The 14,538-nt window shown below is 33.5% G+C and overlaps 1 protein-coding gene and 1 pseudogene across 1 annotated transcript; one reads left to right on the top strand and one right to left on the bottom strand.

The window, feature by feature from the left end:
• The first annotated feature begins 422 nt into the window (after nucleotides 1–422).
• LOC145609219 (uncharacterized) lies at nucleotides 423–1,761 on the top strand (annotated as a pseudogene).
• A 279-nt stretch (nucleotides 1,762–2,040) lies between these two features.
• Nucleotides 2,041–5,693, bottom strand: LOC145608308 (serine/threonine-protein kinase-like protein ACR4). Its single transcript, XM_081663923.1, has one exon. The coding sequence runs from the start codon at nucleotides 5,140–5,142 to the stop codon at nucleotides 2,380–2,382; it is 2,763 nt and encodes a 920-aa protein (XP_081520049.1). The 5' UTR covers nucleotides 5,143–5,693; the 3' UTR covers nucleotides 2,041–2,379.
• Between the last annotated feature and the right edge of the window lie 8,845 nt (nucleotides 5,694–14,538).

Genomic DNA, 14,538 nt, shown 5'->3' with positions numbered 1-14,538 from the left:
TTGCTGACTTCACAACCTAAGTGGTTAAAAGACTTTTAGACCTAGCCAGTAACCATCACACCCTCTTTTTGCAATCAGTCTATCTTGGCTCGACAATACAGCATATGTAACTGGAAAAAAAATTAGGGTTTTTAATAACTTTCAAATTCCTGTAATTATTCTCAACTTGCAACCCTAATTTAATTTGGGGCTTTTGATTTTCGCTGAATTCAACAATCATCTGCAATATTCTAATACTTCTGAAGGTAATTAATTGCTCTTGATTTGCATTTTAATTTTTGATTTATATGCTGATTTTGGTAGTTATTAAACACTTGAATCTACACTAATTAAGATCTTAAAAAAATTAATCGGTTTGTTGTTCATTTAATCTAAAATGCAGCTATAAAATTTTGTTAATTTGTGATTATAATTTCCCAATTTCTGGATTTTGTTCATTAGCAGGCGAAATTAATTTGTGATCATGACCCCGAAAATCGCCGATATTCGTCTGGTTGCTTCTCACCCAGAAGTTTATGAACCCTGTGATGATTCATTTGCTCTTGTAGATGCCCTTTTAGCTGATCGAATGAATTTGTTACAACATGAACCAACATTGTGTTTAGAAATAGGATGTGGTAGTGGTTATGTGATCACATCTTTAGCCTTAATGTTGGAGCAAGATACTAATAGTAGTGTACATTGTTTTGCAACTGATATTAACCCGGATGCGGTTGAGGTAACCTCGGCGACATTAAAGGCTCATGGGGTTCATGCCGAGGTTATGAACATGGATATTGCCTTGGCGTTGGAGGATCGCCTTGCGGGGTTGGTGGATGTGGTGGTTGTGAACCCCCCGTATGTTCCGACCCCTGAGGATGAAGTGGGGGCTGGTGGGATTGTTGCTGCGTGGGCGGGGGGAGAGGATGGGAGGAGTGTGATTGATAGGATATTGACTGTTGCTGATAAGCTTTTGTCTGAGAAGGGTTGGTTGTATATGCTTACTCTTGCTGCTAATAAGCCGTCGGAGTTGTGTGGGTTGATGAGGAAGAAAGGGTATGCATCGAAGATTATAGTTCAAAGATCGACTGAGGAAGAGAGTCTTCATGTTATTAAGTTCTGGCGTGATCCTGATAGTGAAGTTCAGATTAAGAAGGCAATGGCTAACAGAGGAAGTCCGGCATCAATTTTTTCCAGATTGTCACGCTTGTCGTTCTCAGGGCATGGGAATGCTAATTCTAAGTGATCAATGGCTGGGTAGCAGAACCTCCTACTACCATATGGATGAAATCATGAATGTTTGCCTCAATTGATGATGTCATTGGCAAATATTCCTTATATTTGAGAAAAGATCAGGGAAGACTGAAACTTTCGACTGAGTTCAATGACAAGTTGTTTGGGTTGGTTCAGTGATAAGCAATAATCACTGCAAAGGCCATGTTTGCTACAGAGGGAAAAAGGAGTATGGGTGAGTTGAGTTGCAGAAAACTACGGCATCAACCAGCAATCAGGCATCACTATGGATTTGCAACATCATAGGCAGCTGCTAATTAACATGCTTGTAATGTACCCTCTGAACTACTTTGCGAGTTTGTATACATCAGAAGAGAGTTGCTTGTATGAGAGATTGGGAATGCTGGGGAACCCAGAATCCTTTATTGGTTGCTTTCTTTGCAAACTTGTTGCAGCATAAAGGCTGTTTATGAAACATAGGCCAATAGAATTTTCATGCTATTTTTACTTATTTTCTTTGATCTCCCCTCTAAATCAAATACTCGTTTATCTTTGGGGCTAGTTTAATTTACTAATTTTCTATAAACATATTACTCTTTTTCACTTGCAAGTTTAATACTAAGTATGAACTTTTATCTGGCAGATAATAGAGAAGTGATTGCATTAAAAATGATGAATATATTAAGTTGCTATTTGATCATTAAGAATTTTTATAATTATTTCTGTACACAAACCTGAATCAGATTAAATTGCAACATATGCATAAATTGCAGCTCATATCAGTGTATTGAGCTGCTTAACTTATCAAAAACATCAGAGTGCCCTACATTAAATCCATAAATTAATGTCAGAAGATCTATCCTATAAAGGAAAAAAATGAAGGTGAGATAGGAGTAATTTAAACTATGTTTCCTATCAGCTTGGGAAGTGAATAATACAGGTGATAGCTGGTGGGCTCAAATGCTCAATACTACAGTTGAATCTGCTAGTAGGGCATGCATTTATGAAATCTGAAGGTAACATTTTTTTTTCTCTAAAAAATTACATTAGGATTCACCATACTTCTTTACATTTTTAAAAAAATTGGATTAAATCATGATAGTTATGCGAAAACAATTAACCAAACTCTCCCCTAAATCTGGTGTTTTGCATATATAGTCATCAATCCTAGAAATTATGTTTCAGGAACAAACTTTCCTGTGGAGAAGCAGGACCAATTTCTTCTTCCAAACTATTTAATCCCTCAGCACCATTTCTTCCACTGCCTATGGTTTTGGCCTCGGGATTCTTTGCATTTTCAACATCAGCTTCAGAAACAGAAGATTTTCTTCTCTGAGAGGAAGTGACACTGGGAAATGTAATCCATGAAGGAGCTCTAAACTCAAATCTTTGATCCTCAGCTGACCCTATATCGGTTTCTGAAGGGTTTGAAGATCTTTGAGATGTTTTCTTATGCATTCTGCTGCTTCCTAAAACTACCTCTGTTGGTAGAATAGGCTGCTCGCTACAAGGGGTGCCCATAAGAAGAGCAAGGGCTCGTTCTAAAGCTGTCGTGACTTTGTCCATTGACGGTCTATCTTTCCCTCTCATTCTTACACATTTACAAGCCACATTCGCTATTCTTCTGAGTGCTTCAATTTCTGAGGGAGGTTTCAAAATGGGATCTAAAAGAGCTGATATATCTCCTGCTTTAATCAAAGGAACTGCCCATTCAACTATATTTCCTTCTTCAAACTGCATATCTATGGCCTTTCTACCACTGAGTATTTCCAAGAGCAGAACACCAAAGCTATACACATCAGACTTAGTTGTTAGGTAGTGAAGTCTGTAGTATTCGGGGTCAAGGTACCCCAAAGTTCCAGCTGGTAGCTCAGCTAAGGGGGAACTGCTGTCTACAGGGCCGAGGAGAGAGAGTCCAAAATCAGCCACTCGTGCATTGTGCTCTTCATCGATGAGAATGTTTGAAGATTTTATGTCTCGGTGTATCACAGGAGGACAAGCATAACCATGCAAGTATTCGATTCCTCGTGATGCTTGAACAGCTATGGTGACTCTGCGAACCCAATCTAATTGCTCCTTCAGTGACTTGTCTTTCCCATGGAGGTGTTGGTGTAATGACCCATGAGCCATGTACTCATAAACCAAGAGTCTTTCTCCTCCTTCTTCGCAGTATCCTAGCAGGTTGAGGAGATGGGCATGGTTTAACCTTGACAACAAATCAAGTTCTGTGTGAAACTCCTTTGAATTCTTCTTTTGGTCAGAAGTCATTATAGCCCTTTTAACAGCTACTACTGTCCCATCCTTCAAGACTCCTTTGAACACACATGAGAAACTTCCTCTACCCACTATCGACTCCTCTTTGAATCCACTGGTGGCCTTTTCAAGCTCTTCATAGGAGAAAACTTTAGCTCTTCTGATCTTCAGCTCTTCCACATCAGGCCTTATCTTCGGGTTATCTCTAGAAGATCCATTGTTTCCTCCATTTTTCTTCGAATTCCAAACCCTGCTTGCTGAGCATTGACAGTTTCGAAGCTTGTATCGAACATAAAGAATTGCCAACAAAGACACTACTATAGCCAAGAAGAGAGCAAAAACCACCTCTGCAACTATGATTGGAATCTGAATTGCCCAAAACTTCACATTTTTCTTCCCACCAAAAGTACCTGAACTAGCACTGGCGGAACAATTTGAAATGCAATCAGACGACACACAACTTGAACAGTTATATGCACATGACTTTATGTCAAATTGTTGAGAACATCCACCTTTGAGATACATATCCTTGGGACAATTATTCAAACAAGGCAAACATATATGAGTGTTTGGGTTTCTGCAGGTTGCTTGGCCTTGTTTAAATTCATAATAACCATCATTGCATGGCTCAGACTGGCATCTTCCAGGAGTGGCCGCGAATGGAACAGTGGCAGGAAACCCGAATCCCCAACACATAGGCGATAAAGACTTTTCAATTAGTATTCCGCAAGCAAAATAGTCTCCAGCAGCAATGGTGTAAACCTTGGCCTTCTTGGGAGGTTTAGTAGCTTGGCGCATGATAAAACCCCAACAAACCACCCCACGATCTAAAGCCTTAATTCCACAGGCTTGGAATTTTCCCCCAATAATGGAAAGCATTGAATCTTTTGGAGGGATATTCACATTGCCATTTCCTGTATAACCAGCCGAGATCTCTTCTTCAATGCCACCGCTACTTCCCCAACAAGAAGCCCTAGAATCCACTCCTTCCAGAATGCCACAAACATGATATCCACCGGCTGCAATCATCTGAAACCTCGAATTCTTAGGTAGCAGGCTAATCACATGACTGCTAGTCTCATCACCCCAACAGAATACAGTTCTATTTTCAGCAAATAACCCACAATTGAATTCAGAACCAGAAGAAATGGACTTAATTTGCCCACCAAAAACATAATTCTTAGTCATGTTATAACCCCAACAATCAACCAAAGAAGTGTTCCTAAGATCTCCTGTCAAGGGTGTCCTTAAACCACACAAATGGTTATCACCTGCACTAATTTCGACATATCGAGCACCCGGTTTCATGGGTTGAGGAACACCAATTCTAACAAACCCACTGTTCCCCCAACAATAAGGCTGATATGAGTCCATCAGAAGTCCACAAACAAACCCATCACCCCCAGTTAAACCCAGGAAACTGAGATGTGTTGGAGTTCCATACATTATAGCATTATTTGCACCATAACAGGTTGCAGAATTGGACCCATCTGATTTCAACCCACAAAAAACAGGACCATTCTCACCATATGAAACAGCTATAGAAGACATTGAACCTAAACCAGAAACCAAACACCAGAAATCTGAATAAACTATAGCAAACACCAAAAACTTTGCTACAAATTTCAATACCCATGAACTCAAACTTATTATCAAACACCTGGTGGGTTCCATCATACAACAAAACTAGGTCACAAAATTATGCATTTGGAAGCAAAAAACCCCATTATCAATCTTGCCTCCTAAGCAACATGAACAACAAATCCATTTCCTAAATTTAACAGCAGAAAAGTATTTTTACCTCAGGTGCAGAAAAACCCCAGTAAAAATCCTTCCTTTCTTCCACATTTCTGAAGCTCAAATGGTAAAAAAGTTGGCAAAACCCCAGATTCAAAACCTCATTTTTTACCCATTTTAACACTCAAATGGGTAAAATAGGACAGTGCAACTCAGAAAGATTGGATTTTGCAAAGTGGGTTGAAGAAAGTTTTCACCTTTTTGGATCAAAAAGTGTAAAAACCAGAACTTTAATGGAGTGTTGATAAGTTGAGCAATTCATGATGATCAATGCACCATAAATTTACCAAGAAAGGGGTAAATTTTGCACCTAACTTGTGTACTACTAACAGGGGTTGCTGGGAAAGAATTCACAAGAATGAAAGAGAAGAATGAATTTGCTGCCACAGAAGAAGTGAGAGAGAGAAGAAGGAAGAGAGAGAAAGTAGAGAGAGAAAGTTGAGTAATAAATGAGAAGAGAGCAATGCAGGTTCTCAAAACGGGCAGGGGGTGTAGGTGAAGACATTTAATGAGGAAGTTAATGCAAAAGGAAATTTTATTTTTATTTAATTTTTTTTAATTAATTTAATTTTTTTTGGGAATTTTTTGATTGATTTTTGCCTAGATTCCTGCACACATGGGCTCTTTGAATTTTTTTATTTAAAAAATTTTAAAATTTATTTAGTTAAAAATTTGGGAGAAAGAAAAACCTTCTCAATCTTTCATAAATTCTGTGTTTTTCTGCTGTAATAGTGCAATGAGTAAGCACCAAGGTATCCACAATTCCACATTCCACTCTACTAAAATCAGAATATGCAATTGGGGATTTTTTTTTTTTTTTTTTTTTGGTGAGGATTATGTAATGTTTATTAAAGGGGTGTTTGGTACTCTCTTCATCCATTAATGTTTACCCAATTCGATTAATGATTTTTTAAAAGGGTGTTTAAAAACAAATTTGACTGGTAAAATTATGTACTTGTAATTTTTTATTTTTAAAAAATACTACAACTATCTTTCAAATAAAAATAAAAATACTATGAGTAGTAGATATTAAAAAAATACTACTAGTAGTAGAAATTATAAATTAATTGTTAATATGTGGTTAAATATCGTAAATATAACTTTGAATTTGAAATAGCAAATGTAACATACATTACACCAAATGAATGGAGGGAGTATTGATGTGTATCAGAAAATATAGGTATGATATAACTCTCAATAAACTTAATTGCTATGTTAGCTAGCAAATTTCCATAAAAAAGTTAGCTAGCAATTCCTTCTATAAGGAGAGTTGGAATGCTATTCTCATATTTCGTACTCTATTAAATACTATGGATATTTGCAATGAACTAGTCTTAAATAAGATCAAGCTTATAATTCATTCAAATTATGATGGAATGACAAATGTCAAAATGTCCTCTTAGAATTAAGAAAATATCTACTCCGTATTTAAATCTTCAAACAAAAAAAATATCATTTCAAATTTGGTACTCCAAAATAAGTTATTGTAAGATCATTCGATACGAATTACTACGTTCTCTCTACTCAATTACGGAGTAAAAAGAAGTTTATTGTATAAATTCTTAATTGTAAGCCTTTGATTTGTTTTCTTTATTGTTTATGTTCCCGTGATGGTATGATATATATGACATTAATTATCTAATTAACATCCCATCCTTAATGAAAAGCAAGCTGCATACCATAGTGGATTGAAAAAAATACGAGTAATTGGATTTGATTAGAATATATTGTTAATAAACGGATATATCGAGAAACTAACCCAGAAAATTGAACCCTTAATCCTTCCTTGTGCAAAATATTACGATAAGAGAATAAGAGAAACATAATGTAAAGGAAAACTTTTGTATACACCCGGTTTTCAGTAATTTACTGTACACCGGGTACACTTTTGTCAGATTTAGTGTCACTTTTGTCAAATTTAGTGTCACTTTTGTCAAATTTATCAATGAAGCATAAATAACTCTTATATATGTTAGGGTAACTTTTGTGCATTTTAGTGTAACTTTTGCACATTTTATTGTCACTTTATAACAGATGTTCAGCAATTTACTGAACATCCGTTTTATTTAAAAGTTTGTCTAATATAAAAGACTTAAGCTAATGGATAAAGCCCATGAATATGTTTTTACACTCTATAACATAAAAGTATAATGTGGTGGAAGAAATTTATTATTCTTGGAGTATAAATCGATCTCAAGAAGTGATATGTACGAAGTATAAAATTAAATCATAAAATTGAATATATGAATAAACATTCATGAATGAAGGGGGTAATATAATTGAATGGTACTATTCATATATGTTGTTGTATTAGTCTGAACTCTGAAATACATACTAATATATTAAAAGGCGTTCCTAAAAACGTCGATTTGCCACGTACGTAGTTCCTATTTTGTTATGCCATGTTATTTTTCCAACATCTCATGATGCCACATCATCACTCAAACAATGTCACATCACCCAAGCAACTAACATTAGTCCATATAAAAACTTAAGGATAAAGAGTTTCGAACCCTCAACCTCTTATAAAACAAGTGCCTATTATAATCATCTAAGCCAATATCAATTATGTTATTTATATGGGAAAAAAATTCATATAAGTTCATACCACAAGGTTCAATTAAAAAAAAAAAAAAAAAACTATATTCAAAGAATAACTCAATTTTGGTATGACAATGACAATTGCAACTTTGAAAAGCCTTTTAAAAGAATTATCAATTGTACGTCTACAACAGTAGCAACCTCGGGGCAACGCCCGGGGTCACTCACTAGTTATTAATTAAAATAACATACGTAGGGCCTGTTCTCTTCAGCTTAATTTCAATTCAGTCCAATTCAGCTCCAATTAGTTCAGTTCAGTTCACTTCACTTCACTTCAATTCTTAATTTCCTTTTTCTCGTAAACAATTCATTTCGACTCAATTCAGTTCAGTTTAGTTCAATTCGGTTCAGCTCCAATCAGTTCAGAACACAATTCATCCCAGTTTAGTAAATCAAAACAGGCCCGTAGTTGATTGTAGAATAAAAGCTAAGTTTTTTAAAATAATTTGAATAACATACGTAGCTTCTTAATAAATTTATTATTGATTTTTTGTCTCACAATAAATTAAAATTCTAAGCGAGAAGATCAATATAAAGTAGATGGATCGAATTATATTTTTAAACTAATGTGCTATTTACCTAACCGAAATGGTATGAAGTAAGGGTCTGTTCACTTCAGCTTAATCTCAGTTCAATTCAATTCAATTCAGCTCCAATCAGTTTAGTTCAGTTCACTTCAGCTTCTAATTTCCTTCTCTCATAAAATATTCATTTCAGCTTTATTTAGTTCAGTTCAGCCCAATCAGTTCAGTTCAGTTCGGTTCAATTCAGCTCCATTCAGTTCAGTTCAATTCAGTTAAGCTCAGTTTAGTAAATGTGAATGAACCCTAAATGGTAATCCGTACAAAAATTTGAAGAAAAAAAAATTGAAACAGATTAAAAAAAATTTCTTTCATATACAACCTTTAGTGTTGCACGTAAATGTTTTAATGCATTTTCTAAATTAAAACTACATTGATTGGTATTGCTTGATTAGACATAATATTTATTTATTTATTTTTTTTTTTTGAAACAGATTAGACTTAATTAGACTTAATATTTCACTTAACATTAACTTTACGAAACCAAAAGAGAAGTATAATGTGTATATCATCTAATTTATACATAAATGCAATAATAATAAATACTTTGAAAATAACGTTATTAGGGCATCCACAACAATGGGCAAAGCAGATTACATTTTTTGGTAGTTAGATTCTGTGTACCCTTGTTTGTTGGCCACATCAAATTTTTTCAGTTAGATACAACAACAGTAGGGACTCCGTCAGATCTATGAGTATTTACGACATTCATTTAATTTATGAGGATTGGAGCCATGGATTATTATAAAATTTGAATAATGTTAAAATAAAAAAAAATAAAAAAAAAAGGAATTTTTTATACAATAATTTTAGTGTATATATATGAGACTATTTTTTTTGGTGTTCCACTTGATTCACTATCTTTGGACTAATTTGGATTCGGAACTCAGTATTGGGTGGTTAGTTTACCGATACCGAATCACTAGGTGTTTAATCAATTGCAAATCAATCAATTAAATACTACTAAAAGCGAATCTAAAGACACACTTGTCAATATATGTTAAATAATTTCCCGCCAAAAGTACCTTCTAAAAAAATTATTGTTATGTAAGGAAAAAATAAATTATATCTAAATTATAACATAATTTGTTTTATATAAAATATAAATCTTTTCCTATAAGATTAAACTATCCATATTATAAATTTATAATTATTACATGTATTTTAAATATTTTCTCTTACATGCTTTTATTTTTAATATACTTTATAATTTTTAATACTCAAGTCATTATATCAAAAAATTTATAATAAAATTGTCAAAAATATTTAACAACCGTGCATTGCACGGGATTTAACCTAGTTTATAATATAAGTCAGTAAATGAGATTTCTCCAAAACCTCACTCCTTAACTCTCATGAACTTAGGGTTTTGTTTTTTTTTTTATTTTTTTATTTTTTTATTGATTAAAAAAATAACTACCCATTCCACTACTTTATTTTTAATTTTTTTATCATTTTTTTTATTAGATGAAACTTCCCCTCTCTTTTCCGGCATTGACTTAGCTTTTTCGGCATTGACCCCTTTGTTTTCTCTACTTACAACCAAGTCTAGGGTGATTTTCCCTTCTTTTTTTGGCTCCTAATTTTCCCTCTATTTTTTATGGGTATATACATTGAAAGGTTAATTAAGGCAAAACCACCCAACTCGCTCTTTCAATTGGAAGGTAAATTAAATAATTAGGGTTTCAATTATCTTTCTTTCACCATTATAGTTGTCGTCAATTCTCTTTCTTTTACCATTGTGGTCAATTATCTTTCTTCATCTCTCTAACAATTCCTTATTTTGTCCAATTTTGTAGAATCAATATAATTGTGAATTGTGGAGTACTATTTACGGCAATAATTTCATGAATTTACACTTACCTTACATAATTATTGCTCAATTAGTGTTGTGTAGCAGAGGAGAGAGAGAGCCCAAATAATGTGATTGAAGAAGTGTAGAGCATAAATGGAAGAAGTGGGGAGAGAGGAGGGAAAATAAGAGGGAATTGTAAATGAAGGAGTGCAAATATAAATTTACTTGGGTGTAAATAAAGAAAATAAGGGGTTAACGCCAGAAAAGTAAGTCAATGTTGAAAAAGGGAGAAGAGGTTTCATCTAACAAAAAAAGTGATCGTAGATTCGTAATGGGTTTTTTTAACAAAAATCCATTTTAAAGGTTTTTTCTTGCAAAAATGAGGGTTTTTTTTTTTGACAAAATAAATAAATAAATAAATGAGATAGTTAAAAGGTTTTTTTCTGCAATTTTTCCAAAGTCTAAAACAATTTTGCATGGAATTTAAAGGTTAGCTATATATGTATATATGTACATTTGGCCCGAACTAAAATCGAGTGAACCATGAAAACAATGGGAATAATGATGATGGGTGTACGTTGAAAATTGATAGCTATCAACATGCAACGCACAAATATGATGATGTTGTATTATTCTCCGTACTACCAATAATAAAGTAAGAGAAATTGAATACTTAGATGAGTTTGTGTAAAAAAAAAGTTTAAATAATTTAAGTAAGAAAATAAATGTGAAAAGTGTAATTATAAGATGAAATCATAAAAGGGATTTGCAAGTAAATTGAATAAAATATAAGTGATTACAACAAAAATAAACCGCAAAAAATAAAAGTGAGTAGAATAAAATGGACCGTAAAAAATAAAGTGAGGAGAACGAAAATAAAATCCAATCTACAGAGTATTAAGATACTGATATAACTACATGCAATGCTAGCAAAATGGCATGATTTAGGACTTTAGGTGATGAGTGCAACTCAACTAATTAATTACTTCCGCAAAAATCCATTAAGATGTGTAATTTTGTAAAGTGCATGTACATGCATGTTAATCAATCAAGCCAGGTCAAAATCACCGCAATAGTGCTTTGCAATAATTATGATCAAGGTAGGTTAATGAGTTAAATCATTGGAGTTGAGCTAATGACTTAAAAAGCCAATTACATTTATTTCCATGTTAAATGTTCATCAACTTTTTTTTTGAAACAAAAATGTTCATCAACTTAATTATCTTTTTCAATAAAGAATTTTAAGAGATGGTTTTTGAGATAACAACATACGAGTAATAATGATATTTTGTGTGGATTATGTAACTACATTTTTCGAATTATTTTTTGACATGTTCTATATAAACTAATGCTCTCTTTTCTACACGATTCACTATTTTAATATCTATCGTGTTTTTTTTTGGCAAGTATATCAAAGTGTCCATTCTTCACCCTTTCTTTCTATTCTTCAATTATCCTTTCATATTTTGATAGTCTACCCTATTAATTTATGTTGTTATGCCATTATAATTTTAACATGAAATTCTATACTTCTCTCCACCATAAATTAGCATAACAGTTTATCTAAGTGACAAATATAACATATTAGGGCTTTGGGTATTGTAAAACTTGGAGTGCAATAATATCGTGTATGTGCTTATTTATAGAACCGCATATGTTTTACAGTTACAAAGTGAAATAATAAATTTGGACTCTGGCCCTGGCCCTCGCCCTCGCTTTTGACCATCCATTCTGGAGAGTCTGTTCTGTACACCTGGGTGCACCGTACACCAAATTGCTCATTTATTAAATGAGCAAAAATTAATGAGCAAATTACCCAAGTGTACGGTACACCCGGGTGTATATAACAAATTCAATCCATTCTGCCCTGTTTAATTTGTGTGATCTAGCTACATGCATCACTGCATAAATCTCTATGTATATGTAACAAAAAAATTCTAGCAATAAAGCATATCATTCTTTTAGTTTAGCCTTTTAATGTAAGGAATTGAGGGAAAGAGATTGAGAATTTGAACAATATGATTAATAATTTGATATGACTAGTAATAAATGCTCAAACCAAGTGCATCTGGGCAAAAAAAATAATCTGGATTATATCTTGTAAGATACAAATGCTTGTTTGGAGTAGATCACCATTGCAATTAGAACAAGAAAGTTATTTATTTTCATGATGTGTTGACAAATAAGTGTCAAAATCTCAATCTTCTCATCAATCTAACTTCAAATGTATATATAGGTCAATTGAAACAATGTAAAGAATCTACACATGTAACATCTTCTCTTAAATTAGGACTCTAAAGCTAATATATCAACACACCTTGTCTAAAGTTGAAGCATGAAGATCTTGAATGGCTATACTAGGGAAAATATATACTCAAATTGAGCCTTTCCAAATGCTTTGGTAAAAATAGATGACATATGCTTCATTGCGTCTCTCGCAGAATGACAATTTGATTCAATATTTTCCGTTCTCTCACGAAACACTGAATTTTGAGTAATATAACGCTGTTTCACCCCTAAATCCCCAGTAGATGGTTTGAGCACTTTTCAAAACTATTCGCTTCAACTAATGATCTAAATATCACGAGTTTTTTCTTGGTTTCCAAGACACGTGAGACACCAAGCAAATACGGATTACAAGCAAACCAATCAACGATCTCCTGGTATATACTAAGGGTCTGGTCACATTTACCGAACTAAGCTGAACTGAACTGATTGGAGCTGAACTGAACTAAATTGAACTAAATAGAGCTGAAATGAATATTTTATGAGAGAAAAAGATTAAGAATTGAACTGATTGAAGCTAAACTGAACTGAACTTAAATTAAGCTGAAGTGAACATGCCTTAAAGGAAGAGCTAGCCTGATCAAATTCACAACATCCTTCAAGCTTTAAATCACTATCAGATCATAAAAGGACAACCATCTTGTTGATGAAAACTTTTCAATTTTCTAGCTCCTGTTTCATAGAGTCCCAAATTTTTTTACTTTAGTCGTTAAGAATAGGGTAAAATACTAAAATTGTGTTGGCACTTTTTGGAATCAGCCAATGAAGTAGGTGAGTATAGTGGATATGCCCCAACTAGACATTGAAGCCCAAACATCGGAGCCCATTCCGCGGCAAATACACGTATATTTAAGCCAAACTTCATTCCAAATTTCAAAGATTACAAATTCCCGTTACTTGCATCAATTTCTATTATTACTATCAAATGAGTTAATAGAATAAACTATTCTATGACCAAATAGTATAACAATAAGAAAATAAAATATTGATTATATCATGGTTCCATTTCATGTATGAATACATGATACAACCAATTTTACTATAAATACTCCGTATGAGATAGGAGGCTAGAGTAGTTGGCTAGTTCTCCGACTTCTAAACTTGAGGTTAGGGGTCGAATTATTATCATAAATATTGTCATGCATATATTTTCAAATTATGATATATGATTACTTGACTTGAGTCTTTTGAGTCTCCTAGTAATTGGTTAACCCTTATGATTGATAGCCTGCATAGCCCTTATAAAGAAGAGAGTATCTCAATGAATCTCTAACGAAGTAGATTTTTTGAGTGTTTGATTAACGATCATTCTGTAGGAATTAAACTATTGTAAAAAAAATGATATTATCTTATAGCCTTTTGAATTAAACAAATGGAAACAAAATTGACATTCGAATGCAAACATGCTAGAACAAAGTAGTACTTAATTGACTGAATAGAAATATGAAGCTCAAATATACAAAGAGCCTAAACATCCTAGTTTCTAGAATTTGCAACTAAGCACAAATTTTAAGAAATTATTGTAATGTATGTCAATTTTTATAATAAGATCTCCTCGATTATGTAAAAGTTGATAATCATTTTTTTTTTTCTTATTCTTTTTTTTTTTTTCCATATTTTTTGGGTTTATAATAATCTAATTGTTTGAGACTAGCTAATTGTAAAGACCAAAAAGCTAGGCTGTTTGTTTGTAGGCCTTGGTCGGCTACTTGGGTCAGTTGAATTACGACGCTATCTTTCTTCAACGCGTTGACGGAACAATCTTAGAAGCTCTGTTACTGAGGTTGCCACAAAAAAAGATGAGCCATCAGCCTACCAAAATGTTGAATAACACCATTGCACAAGTATATGTATTATACTATTATGCTACCCCCATTTCCGAGGTTGTCCTCGAACACGGGTTATGTTACACATCTTCGAGACAGAGGTCTGTTTACTGTTTTTGAATCATGAACTAAGAATATCATCTGTATGACTGTATCTATCAGTCTTTATGCCCCCTAATCGAGTGAA

The sequence above is a fragment of the Chenopodium album genome, chromosome 23 (genome assembly GCF_948465745.1).
Source record: "Chenopodium album chromosome 23, dcCheAlbu1.1, whole genome shotgun sequence".
In the NCBI taxonomy this organism is placed as follows: Eukaryota; Viridiplantae; Streptophyta; class Magnoliopsida; order Caryophyllales; family Amaranthaceae; genus Chenopodium; species Chenopodium album.
Note: the sequence above shows the minus strand (reverse complement) of the source record. Positions and strands in the feature narration are given on the sequence as shown.

What these genes read in the sequence shown, in the direction of transcription:
- LOC145608308 (XM_081663923.1), bottom strand. Translation starts at nt 5,142, where the DNA reads ATGATGGAACCCACCAGGTGTTTGATAATAAGTTTGAGTTCATGGGTA.